Source organism: Oxyura jamaicensis, chromosome 13 (assembly GCF_011077185.1).
Source record: "Oxyura jamaicensis isolate SHBP4307 breed ruddy duck chromosome 13, BPBGC_Ojam_1.0, whole genome shotgun sequence".
Taxonomy (NCBI): Eukaryota; Metazoa; Chordata; class Aves; order Anseriformes; family Anatidae; genus Oxyura; species Oxyura jamaicensis.
This window is the reverse complement of record NC_048905.1, coordinates 9161036-9179554: the sequence shown is the minus strand read 5'-3', so window position 1 is coordinate 9179554 and position 18519 is coordinate 9161036. Positions and strand designations below refer to the sequence as shown.

General features: G+C 43.6%; 1 protein-coding gene across 1 annotated transcript in view; it reads right to left on the bottom strand.

Moving 5' to 3' along the window:
• The window catches only part of ERGIC1 (endoplasmic reticulum-golgi intermediate compartment 1), a 59466-nt gene that overhangs the window by 11137 nt on the left and 29810 nt on the right, over positions 1 to 18519 (bottom strand). The window contains exons 4-8 of the mRNA XM_035338430.1: positions 9957 to 10051; positions 9219 to 9343; positions 6466 to 6570; positions 2365 to 2425; positions 1217 to 1317 (exon numbers count right to left, since the gene is read on the bottom strand). Of these exons, the coding sequence (XP_035194321.1) occupies positions 1217 to 1317; positions 2365 to 2425; positions 6466 to 6570; positions 9219 to 9343; positions 9957 to 10051 (487 nt within the window). The remainder of the gene's footprint in view (positions 1 to 1216; positions 1318 to 2364; positions 2426 to 6465; positions 6571 to 9218; positions 9344 to 9956; positions 10052 to 18519) is intronic.

Genomic DNA, 18519 nt, shown 5'->3' with positions numbered 1-18519 from the left:
ATCCAAATCACTGGGACAAGCAAACCCCAAAATCACTAGACAGGAACACTAATCTGAGAAGTAGCCCATGAAAGTGCGTGTTTGAATCTCAGTTATGACACACCAGCAGTCATTAGCTATTAGAAACAGATTCTGGACTTTCACTTAGCACCTGGGTGGCAAATTATTTTAAATTGAATGCGGAATTTTACCTTAATAATTAAATATATATTTTTAAAGAAGAAAGTTTAATGCATTATTAAAATGCAAGTATCTACAGATTTATTGCAAATTCATTCAAGATTTACAAAGTTACAGTAACTATCATAATCCAGTATAATAAAGTAGACAACGTGAACTAGTCAAGCTTTGCATATTTGCTGCTTCAGATTCAATGGCTGAGTATCAGAAATTAACATTTGTAAAATGCTGAAAATTCTGGTACAACAATATTCTTTTCTGCTACTTCAGTGTGTTATCTCCTTCATTTCAGTTTGTTTAGCTACTTTTATACTGGTTATTTTCTGAGTTAATTAAAAAAATAGTGGAACTGAAAAATTAAAGAAAGCCCAATAAATCCCATCTCCCCTTCTGACACACACTTAAAATGTAATGTAAAAGGTGAGATCTACTACTTATAAAATCCTAAACACAAAAATCAGAAATGAGTCTCCTCCCCAGTCAGCTAAACTGACTAACTTTATTTCATAAGCCAACTTTGGTGTCGTATATTTTGATAATTAATTTATTTGTCTGACACATCCATCACAACTGAGACTGTTTTATTAATAAAACTATGTGGAAGTGCTGTTTTATGCGGTCAGTTGGATTCCAATTTCCTTCCAAATCCCTCTTGACACAAGTCACAAGAACTCCTACAGCATTTACAAATCTTTTTTAAGATTTACAGAAATCTAGATCACTTAAACTGACACACGAGGAAGTAGGGAGTAAGAATACTATTGCTCTAGAAGAAAAGCAATACCACCGTGTGCTCTGACATGCCTTCACAATCCCAACCCTAGCAAACACCAGAACCAGGAGCAACAGAAAGCCCTACTCTGAAGAACTTCAGTTCCTCCTTCTCCCAGCAGAGGCTACTGCTCACCTACAAACAAATGTACATGGCTGCACAGCAGAGGAGCAAGAGGGACGAGGAATGATGACTGAAGATCCTCCATGCATCCACTGGGCTGCAATGAGGAGCTTCTCTGAGAACTACCTGCTGCTTCTTTACCTTATTTGCTACAGTGTATTGGTACGAGTATCGCTGCTTGCCACTCATGTCTTCATACACCGTTGGGACTATCTTCAAGATGTAATCATGAGAAGCTAGAGCTGCAGTCAGAAAAGGAAAGGAAAGTATACATTAGTATTCAGAGAACAGAATCACAGCATGCATAACATTTCAAAGTAAATATGGGAAATCAACTAAAACAAATAAGATTACAGAAAAGGTATTTCCTTCCTCATTACCTTCTAAGTTTGGATCACTTGAAACTTCCTAGCTGTTTGCAGTTAAAAATGATTAACACCACAAAAAGCTATCCCGCTTAAATCAAGAAGTAGCTAAGGTTAGAGCAGTAGCTCAGCTGCTTTTGACAGAAAGTGCTGAGGCACAACCTGTGTAGTCCTATTTCCTTCATGCACCCATCTCTACTCCTTTTCTTCTTTCTCCTACAGCTGCTTAACAATTGCTCACTCATTTTACATTACTTAAATGGCTTGGGCCATTTTTTGTGTCTGTTGAAACAGTTTTAAAACAGAATTTTAATTGTTTTTCTTCAAGATCCTTTGGTCAAATGTAACACAAAGGCATGTGACTCTTGGAGAAAAAAGAGCTAGCTTCATGAATAGCCATAGCAATTTTGTTCCAAGAAATGGGCAAAACTGATATCCTACAAGAACATGAAGAATTGAAGGAGAAAAACTAAGCTGAATTGTAGCATACATTAGAAACTTATTTCTGTGGCGTTGGTAATGAAGAAGGGCAATGAAAAACAATCTATCCTTCCATCCACTGGGTAGAACTTATGGTTTAAGTGTTAACTTACAATACAACAAGGAAAAACCTTGGTGGTGGTGGCGGCAGCAAAGGGGGAGCTACAGGAATAGAATGTGTATAAAAAAAACACGCTCTAATTCTACAGCACATGGTAATACAGCAGAGGGCAATGTCCAGAGTGCGGAAGGACTGCAAAGGACCTTTTGGATGTAAACTTCTCTATAGTACTGGAGAAAATGGAAATGTCTGTCAGAAATGTCTGGATCATTTTGGTTAAAGCAGCAAATTAAAGACTTCTGGATACACCACTGCTGCATGAATGGCTCTGTTTTCCCTCCTGCAGAGAGTGGCTAGGACCTGTAATCACCAAGAATACATACGATTTGAGCTAAGTTTGTCTGCTCCCTCCAAGGCATTGAATGCTCCATGAACGTTCTGGACCTGGAAAGCAGAAAGACACATGAAGAAGCTATGCTCTAACTTGTTATTCTTGACTTTTGCTTCCCTATCCTACCGTGTAACAAGGTCAGGCTGATCCAACCTTTCTTAAAACAAAGCCTCAACCCAGTAAAGATGACTTGAAATATCTCTCAGTGACCATCAGCACAAGGGCTGGTTCCAAGGAAAAAAGTTGATTTCACAATGTCTTACAAAATGAAACTCCAAACCCACTCCAAAGGTAAAGGAATTGCAGTTGGAAGAGGCCAATTGTGAAATAGCATAGTGAGATATTTCTTAAGAGCTTTGCACAGCTAACTGTGAAATTCATCTATCAGGCTGAAGGGAAATAAATGGGAGTCAGATTCAGGATAAACTCCAGAGTCCTCCTGCAAAGGTAGTTTATGTCAGAGCAGCTGGTTTTGCACAGCTTTAACTCATTAGCCCAACCCTCACACCATGCACACTATGCCCTTGGAGCTGGGAAGGACACATGCCAACACTGCCATCCATTCAGCTTTTCCTACAGCTGGTCCCAGGCACGCCAGTATCTCTTTGCTCAGAATAACAGGATTTCCACCCCATACCTTCCACATACTATGATCATCTGGAATCTGATGTCCACCAACAGAATAATCAATTTGTGAACTCTAGACAAAGAAAACCCCACAGAACAGCTGTAGATTCGACGTTGCATCATTCACATAATGTACAGTAAGCTGTACAGAAGGAGCAAATAACTGCAACCTAGAAATTCCTGACCTTAACTCAGACAATGGGGAAGAAAAGTTAGGAAGAAGTATTCAGTCATGCGTGAGTTTTACCTCAATAACAGGACAACATACAAGAATTTCCTTCCCAGACCCTCTTAGTAACAGTCAGCACGCAGATGCATTTTTCTGATACTAATGGCTGTTTCCCTGTTCTGAATGCTACAGAGTAGACAATGATTTGGAGGAAGAAGCAACTGCACTAGTTTTTCTACTCAGAAAGGAACCTAAAGACACAAAATCATCAGCAAATTCAACTAGCAAGGTGCTGGTAACAAACACAGAGTGAAAGGAACAGCAGAACCTCCTACAGTGTTATTCACTCTGCTGGGATTTCAAATATTTTACACAACAGCAACTAGTTCTGAACTACACCTGCACCTAGTTATTATACATACATGGACAATGTCTATGTAAAAAAACCTTCGAAGAAAGAGAAGCCACCGGCTTGGGCTATGGCATTACGTACCATGCCCAATGCTGCTGAGAAGTAAGCTGCTTACTGCATATCCGGGCCAGAGATTTAGAGGTCCATTTAAACCACTCTAACAGAACTATTTAAGTTGCTATTCAGCAAAAAACTGCATCTGTCCTGAAGTACCTGTATCTTTGGACTTAGGTTCTTATCCCTGGTTTCCCAGCATCCACTCTTCTGTTTATAAGCACAAGTTGTCTGATCTGCTGTCTCTCTAAAGGAGTTTGCAGAGCTTCAAGGTACAGCACTTCCACACAAAGTCACCAGACATCTCCACAAGCTCCTGTTTCTGTGTCATCAGGCCCTTTGCTGCACTTGCTTCTCCTGCCTTCGCAGCACGGATGGCACCAGTAACTCTCAGCCTGATGTTTTACCATGATTTCCCTTGTGGAATATTCTGGACTCCCATTGCTGTACTTGCTGTCCATAGACTGCTAATTAATCTCTGCTCTGCAAAGTGCCCAGGTGTGTTCCTTGGGGGAACATACTTGTTTGTACCTTGTTAAATACCTGGAGGGACTTCAAGAAGCAATAAGATTTTGGCCGCAGTAACAAAATTGTTTTGCAACAGAGAATTTAAGCAAGCCTGTTTAGTCGGACATTCTCAGGACCATTCTGCAGTACACTAAGGCCAAGCCTAGTGCTTTGAGTAGTGGTACTGAAAGCAAAGGGGGCTATTCAGTTATTTGTTAGTGCCAACACTTGATCCTCACACAAAGTGGACCTCCAAAAAAAAAAAAAAAAAGAAAAAGAAAAAGATGCTTGCCAGGGCTTTCAGCACCCTAGGCTTTGGCTTCTACAAATGCATTCAAAGACATAAACTTAACTTGACTATTCAGGCAAAGTCCAACAGCAAGATAAAATAACTTCCAACCTTGTTACTAATACGGGAAGACAAGACCTCTAGTGAAAACTAGTATTTTTCAACACAAAGGTCTGGCACCCAACACAATTTTACAATTTAAAATGTATGATCTCCTACTTTCCACATCTGTTTCTTTACTTGATTACCTGTCATGCAATAAGCTAAACAGTGTGAGTTTTGGTGTTGTTTACATTAGAAAAAAAATCTACAACAAGCCTGCCACTATTGTACATGAACTAACATAGAAGAACTGATGCTCATTCAATGCCAGATAAGATTTAAATCTCTGTTTCAAACAGATTTTTTTTTTCTGGAGAATGCAGCATGCACCTTAGTGACGGAGCTGGCAACAACCTGCAAAGAACTAAGCCCCAGCCCATGACACATGTGAATCAGACAAGCTCCTCAGCCCCCTTTACGTAATTTGAGTGTATATTATATCAAAGCAGGTGGAAGACAAACCAAAAAAAATATTTAAAGATGTATCTACATAGCTTTAAAGCTCCCCATACTTTCTGGCTCTCTGCACTGCTTGCTGAGTCTTGATAGCACCTGTTTGGTGAACACAGACTTCTTTAATTTGTGCTGTTAAACTCATGTTTGCCTACAGGATCAGCAGCACCTACATGCTCCATTCTTGTGTGTGGAGATGATGAGTAGTTATTCTGACCTTTGAAAAGACTAATCGGAACTTGTCCAAATCATGAGCCAACTACAAATCTGCTAAACAGGTTTCTCACCACCAGCACAGAAGACGCTCGCTCCTCTGCCCCCAACTGTCCAGGCTTCTCGTCTCATTGATGCTGATTCACATCAATAAGAACTGATGCTACATCATGAATTCAGCTACACTGCTCAAAGACTCCATGATAAAACAATGGGAACACTACCTTATAGCACTGATTTCCCACGCAAACTGCAGAACTCCCTATTAGCACTTACCTAATATTTTTCATAATCTCAGTGTGCTTTACAGACATTAAGCCAAGCTTATTTATATGCTAATATTTCAGCGTTCCCACACAAGATATTTCCTAAAAGAAGCCGGGAGCAGAGTCAGAAGACTACAAAGCAACGCTTAGACTTGTTAGCATGAAAAAGGGTTTTGGAAGTGGGTGTACAAGAAGCAGACTAATGAGACGTCTGTGCTGAGGAAAGAAGATTACAGAGAGACTACAGGTAAGCAATGTTTAGGGTGAGTCGCAAACTGGGTGTGCACATATATATAACTCCCACCTATGATGCTAGCTCCTTGGAAGTAGGCTAGAGAAGCACTGTAATCTGTCCTTATTGAGAAATCAGGAATTATTACATAACTTGCAACACCTGGTGAAACTCTATCCACAGGGCAAGTGCACACGTTCAGCTTCTTCCCAGCAGGGAACTGGCAATTCTAAGTCTAACTTGTGTTTCACAGAACAAATTTGACTAATAGGTGTCTGCTATAGAAGTCTGGTGATGTGAATTAAAAAGAACTTGCCTGGTGCCACAGCAAATACAGAAGAGAGCACCCATCTTCTCTCAGTATACTTACTCACTGCTCCTCTGCAAAGAGGGTCAAGAGATGTTTGCTAAATTAATACTAAGAACAGTACTGCATGGTATTTTACAGAAATGCTCCCAGCAGGAACATGGCCCCAGTTTTCCAAAGGCACCTTCACTTTCAGATGAAAACATCTACGACTGAAAACTCCACAACTGAACACTGATCTTTCCTGAAGTGGTGGCATGCAAACACTTGCGAACTGTTCTGGACTGAGTGCGTGTTGCATGAATCCATGGGATGTGCTTGCTTATTACCCATGCAGTTCATTCTTTTGTTCTCCCCACACTGTACACGGCCCTTCCATAAAACCAAACAGTCCAATACCCAAGTTACTCTGTTTGCATTCAGTCCCCTAGAGAAAGGAAATTTTCAGGGAAGCAAACTCACTTGTAACTTGTCCCCAAATGAGAGCTTGTGGATGATGTGAGTCATGTCAGGATTCTGAGGCTGCGCAGTGGCACTGTGCGTTGACACATGAAAGTTACCAGGGACCTAAAATTAGTCAAGACAAGGAAGACAGGATTTCACATTTTATCCCTCAAGGCATTGCTAGGCTCTGTGATATGAAGCTGAAATGCCTGGATCCATCCAGCCTGGCAGGCTGTATCTACTTAGCAGCGGACAACTTCTGGCATGCCAGAGAAAGGCTCTGAAGTATCTTTCTGCACATGATCAGCACCACCATATTTTATACAGAGCAGAGATCTGTTACATCTCAGGAGTCAGGCATCTTCTCATTGCTACCGCTGCTGACTAGGAGGTGATGAGTGGATCACTCCCAACTTTAGGGATTCCTAACACTTAAGGCTATGTCTTTCTTTCCCATTAAAATAAGATTCACGTCTCTGACAGGCAACAAACAATTGCTTAACATTTTACTCCCACATCTCACATTTGTAAATGGGCCCACTGTCGCAGAACAGCCTAAGAAAGCTGTGCATACTTTCTTACTGTAGTACCGCTCATGTAAAAACTCATATTTGAGAAGATTGGTAGTTTTCTTCTGATATAAAACTCATTCTTAGCCACAAGAGTTTTGGGGCACCCTAAATAAATTATGCCAGATCTTCAGCTTACAGCCCTGGCAAGTAGCTGGCTTCTAGACACTGGTTCTACCAATATAGAATTTGCTATTTCATTTTTAATTGAGGGAAATACAAAGTTCTGAAAAACACAGACTTCACCTAAGGTCTCAGTTTCAATACAGGAAATGAGCACTGGTGTCATTCCGACTGGATCACTCTAGCATGCACAAACTTTTCAGGTCACTAGACCTACACTATGAAGTCTTTCAGCAACTTCAGCTGAATCACTGTTAGAGAGCATGCAAGAAAATTTTCCTAGGGAGAAGAGGCTGTGAAATTCAATGGTTTTCATTTGCAAACCCTTTGGCAAAGCTGGGAATCAACCTGACAGTGCCTCAGACAACAGCAGGATGACAGCTATACAGCAAGGGCTCATTGTGCTTACTGCAGGGACTTCATCATCAGGGCCAAGGGAGGCCACATGTTGGTTACATGTGCTTTCAGGAAAGCTAAACTAAATGACTTGAGGAACACCAGTGCGCTCCTGGGAACACTTTCAGGCGTGGACATAAGCTGTGTCATCCACAGGCTTGGTAAACAGGGTGGCAGAGTCTGCCATAAGAAGTACACATAATCATCTCACTGTTACCTTGTCCTTCCTCTCCAGGTTTGATGCCCTGCCATGTACTATCATGTGTCCTGGCTCTAATCAAGCCACCAGCTGCTCCTATAACTAACTTACATAAGCCCTTTAAAAAGAGGAGTGCCTTTGCTATGCATGCTTATGGCCCCATAGAATAATGTCCAACCGCAACACTCGGTCACGTTTCAAAGCAGGTCTGCGTCCCACTCTAGATACCAGCTCACACGGAAACCCATAAAAAGTCTGCTAAGGGTCTGAAGACTTTCCCCTCAGACATGAGAAGCTCAGGTTTTCAGAGACAGAAGCCCTGGGTCAGGCCCCCTACCTCTAGTCCCAGGCACTACATGGGACAACGTGATTAGTGGCTTTGCACAGAGGAAGCAGAGAAGGGCGCTCCTCATGCCCACATACAGCATCCCCCTTTCGAGTTGCTTTGGTGCACAGAATGCATAACATAAGCCACACAAATCCCGAAGTGTTTGAGCTCTATGCTTTCGGGATTAGCAGAACAAGAACTACCATTCAAGAAACCCTTTCCCAGTTTAGTGGACTACCAGGTGCCAGTAGTTTTGGTGGCTCAGAGGTCAGGAAAGAAACATCTTCTTTTTAAGTCTCTAATCCTTTCCATGCCACAGAATCAGTAAGAGGTTCTGCCTGTTATTTTTAGATGCGATTTAACATGACCTGGGAGGAGAAGGAAGTAGGATTTTGTAGCCTGTGGTACATGAGGAGGCGTGAATAAAGGGTGTGCCCTTCTTAGGACATCAGTGGGCCCCACCACTGCCTCCCCCACCCCATCTAGTCATCTTTAGCATTACATAGCAAGATTATTCAATTCTGAACACACCCAGCCCAGAGAGGAGCCTCCTCCAGGCCTGGATTTTCATTCTTTGAGGCAGAAGCAAAGCATTCCTAATAAGCATGCGCACAGGCCTCATGCATGTATTCCAAACATCTCAGCACGGAGCCGTTTCTGTTATGCTGGCATCCTCTAGCAGGAACATTCCTGTCATTCTGCAGCTCTAGGAACAAAAGAGCACTAGGATAAAGACACTGCCAAAGACCTCTGCACAGTGAGTCACATTTTGGAGGTGCAAAAATTGTGACGAGTCAACACAGAAGCCATTCAGCATTTGTAGGGGGTTCATACATCCCCATAGACATCAGGCTGCTGCACTGAAAGAGAGCACTGGCTGCGACACAGAGCCACTCTATTGTTCAGGAATGCTATCTGGATTACCTGCTTTGGAGAGTAAGTCTGATCTAACATGTCCTCTGTGGCTCTAACTACACAGCCTCCTCTCCCCATACAGTTCTGCAGCACCAAGAGCATCAACCTCACCTACTGATTAGGGGCATGAACATAATCCCTGCAGGAGAGACACGAACACAGATTTTCACAAGCTTTTTACAAATAGATCTTCCTAGCATTTCCCCAGCCAGCCCAAACTCACCCATTATCACATACTCACCTTGTTGATGCTGAAATGTCCCTCAAACCTGCAGCCATCCCCATTATTGAGAGGTATCCTCATCGAGTTGTCAATATGACCCACTTCATGCCTTCCCATTTCATCCTGGATGTCTAGTCCAACTACTGCATAGGTGGGAGGGGAGGAAACAAAAATCAAAATCAAAGAAATAACAGAAAGGTTGCACAGGAAAAGCGTGCACTGCTTTTACCGGGAAAAATTAACGTCTTTTTTCTTGACACATGACTAAACTGTGCTAATAACATCATCTGTCAAATACTCCTATACCAGAATGAAGTTTGTAACCACACTCTTCAGACTGCTTATTTGACATATATGTATCTCCTATGACCTGCCAGGCAACTTCAATCTCAATTACAGAATCAGAAAAACTTCAGGTAGAAAAGGCAGGTGATTTGTGAAAAGGCAATAAACGGCTGGTGCACGCAGAGTTACAAATGAAACTTGGGAGGTTTCTGGCTTCCAGACACTAAAAGGTCACTATAAAAAAGGAAACAAGACTTAGAAAGAAGCCAGCAAGGGGCTGCAGAGAGCACAGGGTCCAAGAAAACAGGTGGCCTGGCCTGGAACACAACACGGTTGAATATTGGCAAAGGCTGAAGTGACTTGATCTCCAACCACCCTGTTACAGAAGAAGGGTCACTGTACCAACTCAAGCCTAGTCCAAGTAGTACTTAAAATACAACAAAAAACAGGTAATTGAAAGGGGGTACTCACATTCACAATTCAGGTTTGGTAAACTGATGTTCAGATTCACTTCTATTTTACCTCCACTGTCTTTGTCTGGGTCATCCACATACAGCTCATTAACTCTAGAGGACAGAAGACACAGGTGGGTTCAATCACAGCTACTTTTCACAGGAGAAGGGAAAAACAAAACAAAACAAAAAAACAAAACAAACAATCAAACTGAACAACCAGCTTTGCATGGAAAGGGAAAAAGGGCATTTTGAGGCACAGGATTTGACTGCATGACAGCCTGAATTACAAGACAGAGCAGGAAGAGCCCTCCATAACTGCACGGGGACAAATCCCTTTAATTTTCCTTATTGCTTGACAAGGATATGGTGGCTTTAGGCAACTACTCCTTTGTCCCAACAGAAAAACTGCTCTGATGTATGCTTCCTACCCCTTCCCTAACCTGGGCTTCCATGACCAACACAAAACAAGAACCTAATGCTGAAGAGGTGGCAGGAGGTCTGCTAGCCCTCTGCACAGCTGGGACGTTACTCCTTTTAAGAAAGAAGGAAGCATGTGCTTTTCCACTTATTTCATAAATCGTTTTAGAGAAAGGCTGCTCTCAACTATCGCACAGGAAAGCTTACTTGTGTAACTAATTGCCATATGTTATTGCCACCCAGTTGACACAGCAGTGGCAGGAGAAGGCAGCACGGCATGCCACTGGGCATGAGAGTCCCTCTGTGTGATTAACTATGCCAGACAAGAAAGCTGCCTGTGTTTCTTTTTCTTCACTTCCCATCACTGGTACTCCATTTTTGTGTGCCAAGGTCTCCTCTTGCACTTTTCCCCTTGTACCTCTCTCCTTAATGTTTCATTTAAATAATCAAAAGGAATGACTAAAATTGAGGAGAAGAGGATTCAAGCCAGGAAACAGATGGAAGGAAACATCCTGGACAGCAGGATCTAACACACTACGCAACAGTCTCCCAACGAGTAATGATGTGCCAGCACTGTGGGTGCTATGAAACAGATTTCACAGAAGACAAAACAGAGATACAGTAAAAAAGAATACAAGAGTATAAATATTTATTGTTGGCACATACAATCCATCTGAGATGTAAAATATAAACCAAAAGAACTAACACAAGCACAAACAAGTGAGCTAAAATGTCCTTGAGAACCCAATCCAACAAAACTCACCGTGCTGACCCAAAAAGATGCCGAGGGTACCTAACAGCTCGTTCTCTCTCTCTCAAAGTCTGACACTGTTCAGCCTCATCAAGTGAGAAGATTTGACAATTTATCTTCCAGCAGGACAGATAATAAAGTTATGGGAACTTACAGTTAGGCAAGGTGCATAAAATAAACTACCTTCGCTACACAGTGTTCTGTTTTATTTTTATTTAATGCTCAAAGTGCACGAAACCCTTTGACAAGCCCTTGCCAAAGAATACATATGCTAATAGACAAACCAGACTAAGGGCAGCTAACAAGACAGAATCAAAGTTGTTCTGTTCTGGTGATACATCTCTGGACCATAATGAACTGTTTGCCCTGTGGATTCAGAAGAAACAAGTCTTCAGACTGAGAAACACACGGCTGCCAATTTTTTCTGAGGTAATTACTCACAGGTCAGTGGGGTTTGCAGACACTCATTTAAAACCAGCACAGCATTTGTCTTCAGCTTCGCAGCCCTACCTTTCTCTGTTTTTAATTGGCTTGACAAGTTGCTTGCAATCATTACTCAACGTATTTTTCAAGTGATTAACAAAAATGACACAGAGGGAGAGGCAAGATTGCTCATCAGCGACCTAGTTAGAAGCTTCTTGGCTGAGCCTTCTCCTTCCAGGTGGAATGCACTCAGTCTTCTACATGTTCATTACTGGCAGATTGGGTACCGATCAGGATTAAGTCATATGTCCAAATACGGCGGCGAGGAGCACTCCAGCCAGGAGAGGCGTTAGTTCCCCAAAGCAAGGCACCTTTCTGCATTCTCCCATCCAGATCCCAGTCGCCAGCCAGCCTCTTTCGTAACCACACCTGGCTTCTCCCCAACTCTCCGCCATCCGAGATGGGTCCGTGCCCAGCCACCACCACAGGCAACCTGATGTCATTGGCAAAAGGGAGCATCTGCACCAGGGCTAGCAGGGAAGCACATGAGGTTTGGCACCTGAGCTGATAAATCCCAGCTCTTGGGAGAAAAATACTAGGAAGGTCAATGTTTGTAGTTGCTGATTTCCAGTTCTGAACAAGCTGGAAGATGTGCAGTCAGGAGTGCTGCGTGAAGAAACGCCTGTACACCTTTCAGTGATAAGCGAGCAAGAAGCGGTTGCTGGTAGAAGTCGACAGATACACTGCTCACATAGAGCCTTTACGTGTGAAAGAAGCTTTTACATCGGAAAGCAAAGTGGTGAGGTCACCCGGTTGCAGACTGGATCACTGAGGCAAAGAGAAGTAGGCCACTCTGCCCACGTCATGCCACCCATTAGTCGCAGAGATAAAGGGAACTGGCGTCCCGTCCTGAGCTCCGGTCACTGGACCGATGGCTCCCAGCCTGTCTCTTGGGCAAGGCTCACGGCCGCTTCCTCCTCCTCCTGGTAGTCCCCTGCTCCTCCTGTCCATGAGGAATTTCACAGCCCTGTCTATCACCGTGTAGATATCTGGCAGCTTATAACAATCTCCTCACCTCCCCTCCCTCAGGCCTGCAGCGCTGTCCCTGGCGGGGCACCCTGCCTGCTGGCCCGTGCTGCTGCCTCCTCCCAGCTCGTTAGGAGGGCCTGTGCTAACAAACCCAGCAAGGTTTCTTACTGGGGGCTCCAAACTGCACCCCTCGCACTGATCTGCTGTTACTGAGCTGCATCGCACCAAGGGAAACTTTGGGCATAGTGAGAACGTACCACAGGCCAAGCTGGCCAGGGCAAACCTCTTCCAACAAACTGGAAAATTCACTCCCAAAACACTTTCTGGAAATCCCACAGGTAAAGCAGACTTCCAGGGTCAAGGCTGCTCCTTCCAGATCTCCCCCTGAAAGGCTGGATGGAGTTGGCAGAGAACAGGCAATCACATCTCAGTTGCTATCCTCCTCCTCAAGGCCAAAAAAAAAAAAAGCCAAATTGCACACAGCCTTATTTCATCGGACAGTTCTGGGATGTTGGGGAAGGCAGTATTTGCCACCTCTAGCAACTCCCCCTGAAGGGATAACGTCTCCAGAAGAAGTTGGCTGTAATTTATACCTATCTCTTCTGGAATGTAATGTGTCCCAGGATCAGAGCAACTGAGCCTAACAGTGAATATGGGACGGTCAGAAGGGAAATAAAATCTGAGGTCGGGCAGGACGCCGTAAACACCGCTGCTTCTATAGCTCTTTAGAGAGGCAGCATACAGAGTTGTATTGGGACTCCAGAGGTGGCACATACCTCCTCCAAAGACCCCAAGCGAGTAGGAATTGGTATTTTACTGGTCGTTGTTGAGGTCTGTTTGAATAAAAGTGGTATAATAAAGCAGAGGCGAGATGCAGAGCTATGAAAGTACAAGGGCAACAGCAAATGTAGGAGGTACACTTCTCCCTCTCCAGGGCCTCCCATCACTGCTTCAAGGAAATGGAGGAAAGTTTCTCTACGCAGCAGGGGCTATGATCTGCACAGAAAGAATCTGCTTCACTTCTAGAAAGAGCCACTTTGAAATACTTCACATTCCTAAGCAATGCTGCTGGGTGATAGATGTTCATCCCGTTTGCTTATAAATGTGTAGCATTACACAGAAACAGTCATCTAAGATTGCAGATTGTGCAAGCAGCACAAGAGACAGAAGAAAGGGGGGAAGAGCAGCAAGAGGGCTCAGCATTTCTGTAAGATTTTATCCAAAGACGGCCAGACTTGTTCTCCAAGCTCTGGGACTTAGATTTATGATACAACAGCTTTGTTTCCCCAGAAACAAAACTTCCCCAATAACTTATTTCCATCCAGCAACCCTGGCCACCCTCATTAGACACTTGAGCACTTCAACAGCTGAAGAGCCTCCGGCCCTTTGAATACAAGAGGAGATAAGAGGAGACACAAGGCATCAGCCTTTCAGGGCTTCATGCTCTGCCTTGGGTGCTCTCTAAGCACATCGTCCTTGTCCTCTGTCTTCCTTGGCTTAGCATTTGCTTCAAATAGCAACTTTTTTTTTTTTTCCCCTCCCTCTTTCAGAGGGAAAAAACAAGCTCCCTCCTCCCCAGTCATCTCCCATACAGACAAAAAATACAACCACTTACTCCGGCAAGGTGTATTTTACCTTCCTCTAAATCCCAGGAGGCATTCTCCACTCTCCAGCCCAAAGCTTCTCTCAAAAGATTTTGTCAGGCAAACCCTCCAAGCCCTCTTGGCTCTGCTTGTCATTTCATCTCATCATCACAACCATCCTAAGCCTATAGTCCTGAGCTACCTCCTTCTCGTTTGTGCCAAACAAGAGACAACCCAACACAGGACAAACAAACCATCGTGTTCTCAATTTGTGTGATGAAAAGATAAAATCCGCAAATTCTCTGCTGTGTAATAAGTTGTGCACATCTATTGCTCTGCCATTCGTAAGCTTCCTTCTATGCTCTGAATCTCAATCAATTTGTCATTTAGAAGGTCTTTGTCCCACATTAGGTCTTTGCTCAGTGTGTTTTCTATGCTTCACAGCTGTCCTACAAAGGAAGGAATTACAGTTCTCCAGGAGGCAGGAAGAAGAAGGGTTCGAAAGACGTCAATGTAGATTTGAATCAGAAACTGCAAATGACATCACAACAGCACCTTCCGCTTCCTGCTAACCCATACACATACATTAGGACAAATGGCATAACGACACTTCACAAATATATAGCACCTTATATTAGGTAATCTCCAAGTTACTACGCAAACATTAATTAAGCTTCTTAACACCCCTGAGAGGTAGGCAGCTAAGCATTACATCCTTCTACAGAAAACTGTCTATCTCAAGGTCAGACCGTGGAGAGAGCAGGATTGCAGCTCCCATTCCCCTCCGACTACCAGGCCGTATTTCACCTGCTGGACTAGCTTGCTCCAGCATTTCGTCTGCCTCAACTGGATGAGTTGAAGGAGTTGAAGTTGCACCTCCAACTGGTGCCTGGGGCCCGAAGCTGTAGCGCTGTGCTCCTGGTGCATGCAGCACATGTTCCGAGGCTACGGTTTCCTGCAGCAGGAATGCGTATTGCACCTGCTGCTTACAGCAGGTACAGCCTGACCCTGCATGGCATGGTGAGAAATCGTCACGGGCCAAGAGCCACAAGACACGTTTCAAATACCTTGGAGAGCTAAGAGACAGAAAAGCTCTCGAGGTAGGTATGATAACAATTGTGCTTCACTGCAGGATCAGTCTCAGACATGCAAATGAATCCAGCGTGAACAAGCAATGATGGTCTCAAAATCACATGGCTTTTTGCTTCCTCTCATATTTGGGGTACCCAACAGCCTGCATGAACAGTTAAGTTGTGCTGCCTGGCCCCAGCACAGGAGCTGGGCTGTGTGATATGCACAGACCAGCCAAAGTATTTTTCATAGCGATTAAAGGAAGCAGGTGCCCCCAGTGAGTGCCACAGTCACCTTAAATGAACGAGGGATTTGGACATTGCTGATGATTTATGAAACGTATAGAAAGGCAGTATTTCTATTACAGATATCCTTGCTTACATAATTACTTGCCTTGTGGGGGGACACAGCCTTCCAAGCAACAAACTCATCACTTCAGCTTGTTCAGTGTCATTACTTCAATTAAAACAAACAAACAATAAATAAATAAATAAAACACCACCCACACACCACCACCACTACCAGAAACGGTCTTCTGCTTTCTACACAGTGTGTTGTGGCAGATGAATTGTTGTTGAGCAGAAACATTCATACCACAAATACCACATTCATACCCTCCTACCCCTTAACCCTGGCTGCCAATACAAGGTAGTCTAGATTAGTTAATTACATCTTTCCTTCTTAATAATGGAATACTTGGAAAACTCTTATTGATCCTACAGAACATAATTCATGACCTAATTACAGCCATAAAACTACAGGATTATCATCTTGCCAGCTATTAACTTCTGGACTGATCTGGGTTAATTAGAAAAGAGAGGTGATTCCTACGGTCTTGACTTGCAAAATGACAGCAAGATGAATGAGGAAGGTCATTAAAGGTATGCCAAGCAATTTCTACCCTTCAATCTACTCTCAACCTGTCAATCCTGCCCAGGAAATACCAGACAACAGTTAACACTTTGGCTTTATGTCTGCAGCCATTTGAGTCATTTGCTCAGTGGGACAAATGTGTTCGATACTGCCAGTTTTGCAGATGTTCAAATGTGGGACAAGGACCTCCTTATCTGTCTTTTACAGAATTAAGGAGTTCGATCTAAGGTCTTGTTTTGGACTGTTCTGAAGTCTTCAGTCACTCCCAGTGTGGATCAAAAAAAAAAATCATGAATATCTTTGATTTCCAGAGTTAAACTCACCCCCTCCTTAAGGGCAATGATAGGTTGTGGTTGAGTAAAGAACCAAAAACCTCTTCCCTCACCAGAACTTCACTGTGCTTTTCCTGAAAAGGATCTAGCCCCAGGAACCAAGCTTTGATTTCCTTCGTGGCTGCTCAGAGGACTGCCTGCTAGGGTCACACAATGGATCCTTAACATGAGCAGCTAGGAATTTTCTAGCCTGCTCAGGGTCCATCTACGCAGGAAGCCACTAAGTAGCAAAATAGGATGTGCAGTTATAGTGCGTTACCTATGCCACATTAACTTCCTGCATGTCCGCTGCAACGTGTACAGCATCTGAATTCAGCTTCCTAGCTGAAGTAAGCTCCCCGACACGGACGCAATCTGAACGCTCATTAGAAATGCCCACACGCTGAGCTGTGACGTAACCACCATGATGCATGCTGGTTTCCTCACATTGGCAATCTGTTTGGGTTCAGTGTTATGACTGTTATCCTCAAGATGAAGGTGTAATTTCTTGGCTTTCTGCCACCCAGACAAGTCTTTAGTAGTCGAGACTGTAAGCACAAAGACAGCAGGCTGGTCAAGGAAAAACAGATTTGAAGTTGGGCAAGAGTGACCGAACAGACTTCTAGTAATAGCAGGAATTTGAGTTGCTACAGTCACATGAACACAGAAGGAAGTCCAACAGTGGGGAGAAACTAGCAAGTATCAGGGCTTAGTGTGGTGCAGAGCTGATCTTACTTTCTCATGGTGCAGCGAACATGAGCTCCAACCTCCTGCTTCAGATCCATATACCAAAGAAAGCCATCGGTAAGAGTCAGTTAATCCTCTGGGTACCACTGCTGTTGAGGTTGCTGCTGACTTGCCCTCAAGCAGGTTGTCAGTGCACACACACCACACACAATTACTGGCTGTAATAGGGCTGCGAGGTAAGTGAGAGTCCACATCAGCAAACCTGGTACTTCTCTGATGTAAGGCACCAAGCCAAGTGCTCTCAGTTTCACCTTGCTATCAAAAACGTGCAGGTATCCCCATGCAATCTGGCTCTGTAAAGCACATGACTGCTTTAAGGGAAATGTTACACAAGAGGAGAAAGACTGATGCAGCTGGCACTAGCAAAGCAGGAAAGCTCACCCCATGCTAGTGCACACTCTGGTTAATCATTCAGATCCTGGCTGACCTAGGAAGTTTCAAGATGGGAGGGATATGTGTTGCAAGAGATATAACAGATATAAAAAAGAAACTTGATATAAAAGAAACTTGAAACCTGCAATAAAAGGTGATGGGAACTGAACCATTTGCACAAAAGGAATCTCCTGCATCTTCAAAAGTATTTCATTTGTGGGTAAACCGGGCTCAAAAATATTTCTGAGCTAGTATCTCCCGTGTTATCTGCCACCACCCAGTTTATAAGGGTGGTACAGAGTTCTCACGCTGTTCCAGACCACATATAGCTCCACACTTCTGCACCCATGTTCCAAACCATGAGACTATGCTGCCTCACAATATAGTGCCAGTAATGCACTAGAGGAAAAAAAAAAGGAAGCACGAGAGGTTAGCAACATCTTCGAACACCTTTAAGGCATGGGTTTCCCAGAAGAGAAAGCAATGAGTAAGAAATGGAAAAAGAAAAGCGTACTTCTGCTTTAGAATTGCTGAACTGGGAAGCACTTTGCTGTATGACATTCTGAAGTATTTCCGCTGCTACAGAGGGCGTCTATTCACAAATGCTGTGGCTGATCTGTTCCCAGCAAGAGATTTTGCTGACCTATAACTCATCAAAAGGAGGTTTTCATATTCAGCGAGCTGTTGTGTTGGACTGTCCATGACGAAGCAGTTTCCTGCATTCATTTGTCTCAGTCTCTTCCATGACATCCTCTCTCAAATTTTACTGCTTTATTGCTTGCAAACACCTCCTCCCTCTTCCCAGTTCCTGCTGGGAAAAACTGTTTACCAACTCTCTGAGGTTTTAACAAGAATCCTGTCAGCTGAGCGTTCAGGAACTTAGAGCACCTCTAACATCTTTGTGGAAAATGCATCATCTTGTTCAGAAAGTCAGAAGGTGAAACAAGCACCAAGAGGCGTCAGAGAATTATACAACTTTGCTGTTCAAAAAGAAATCTGTAG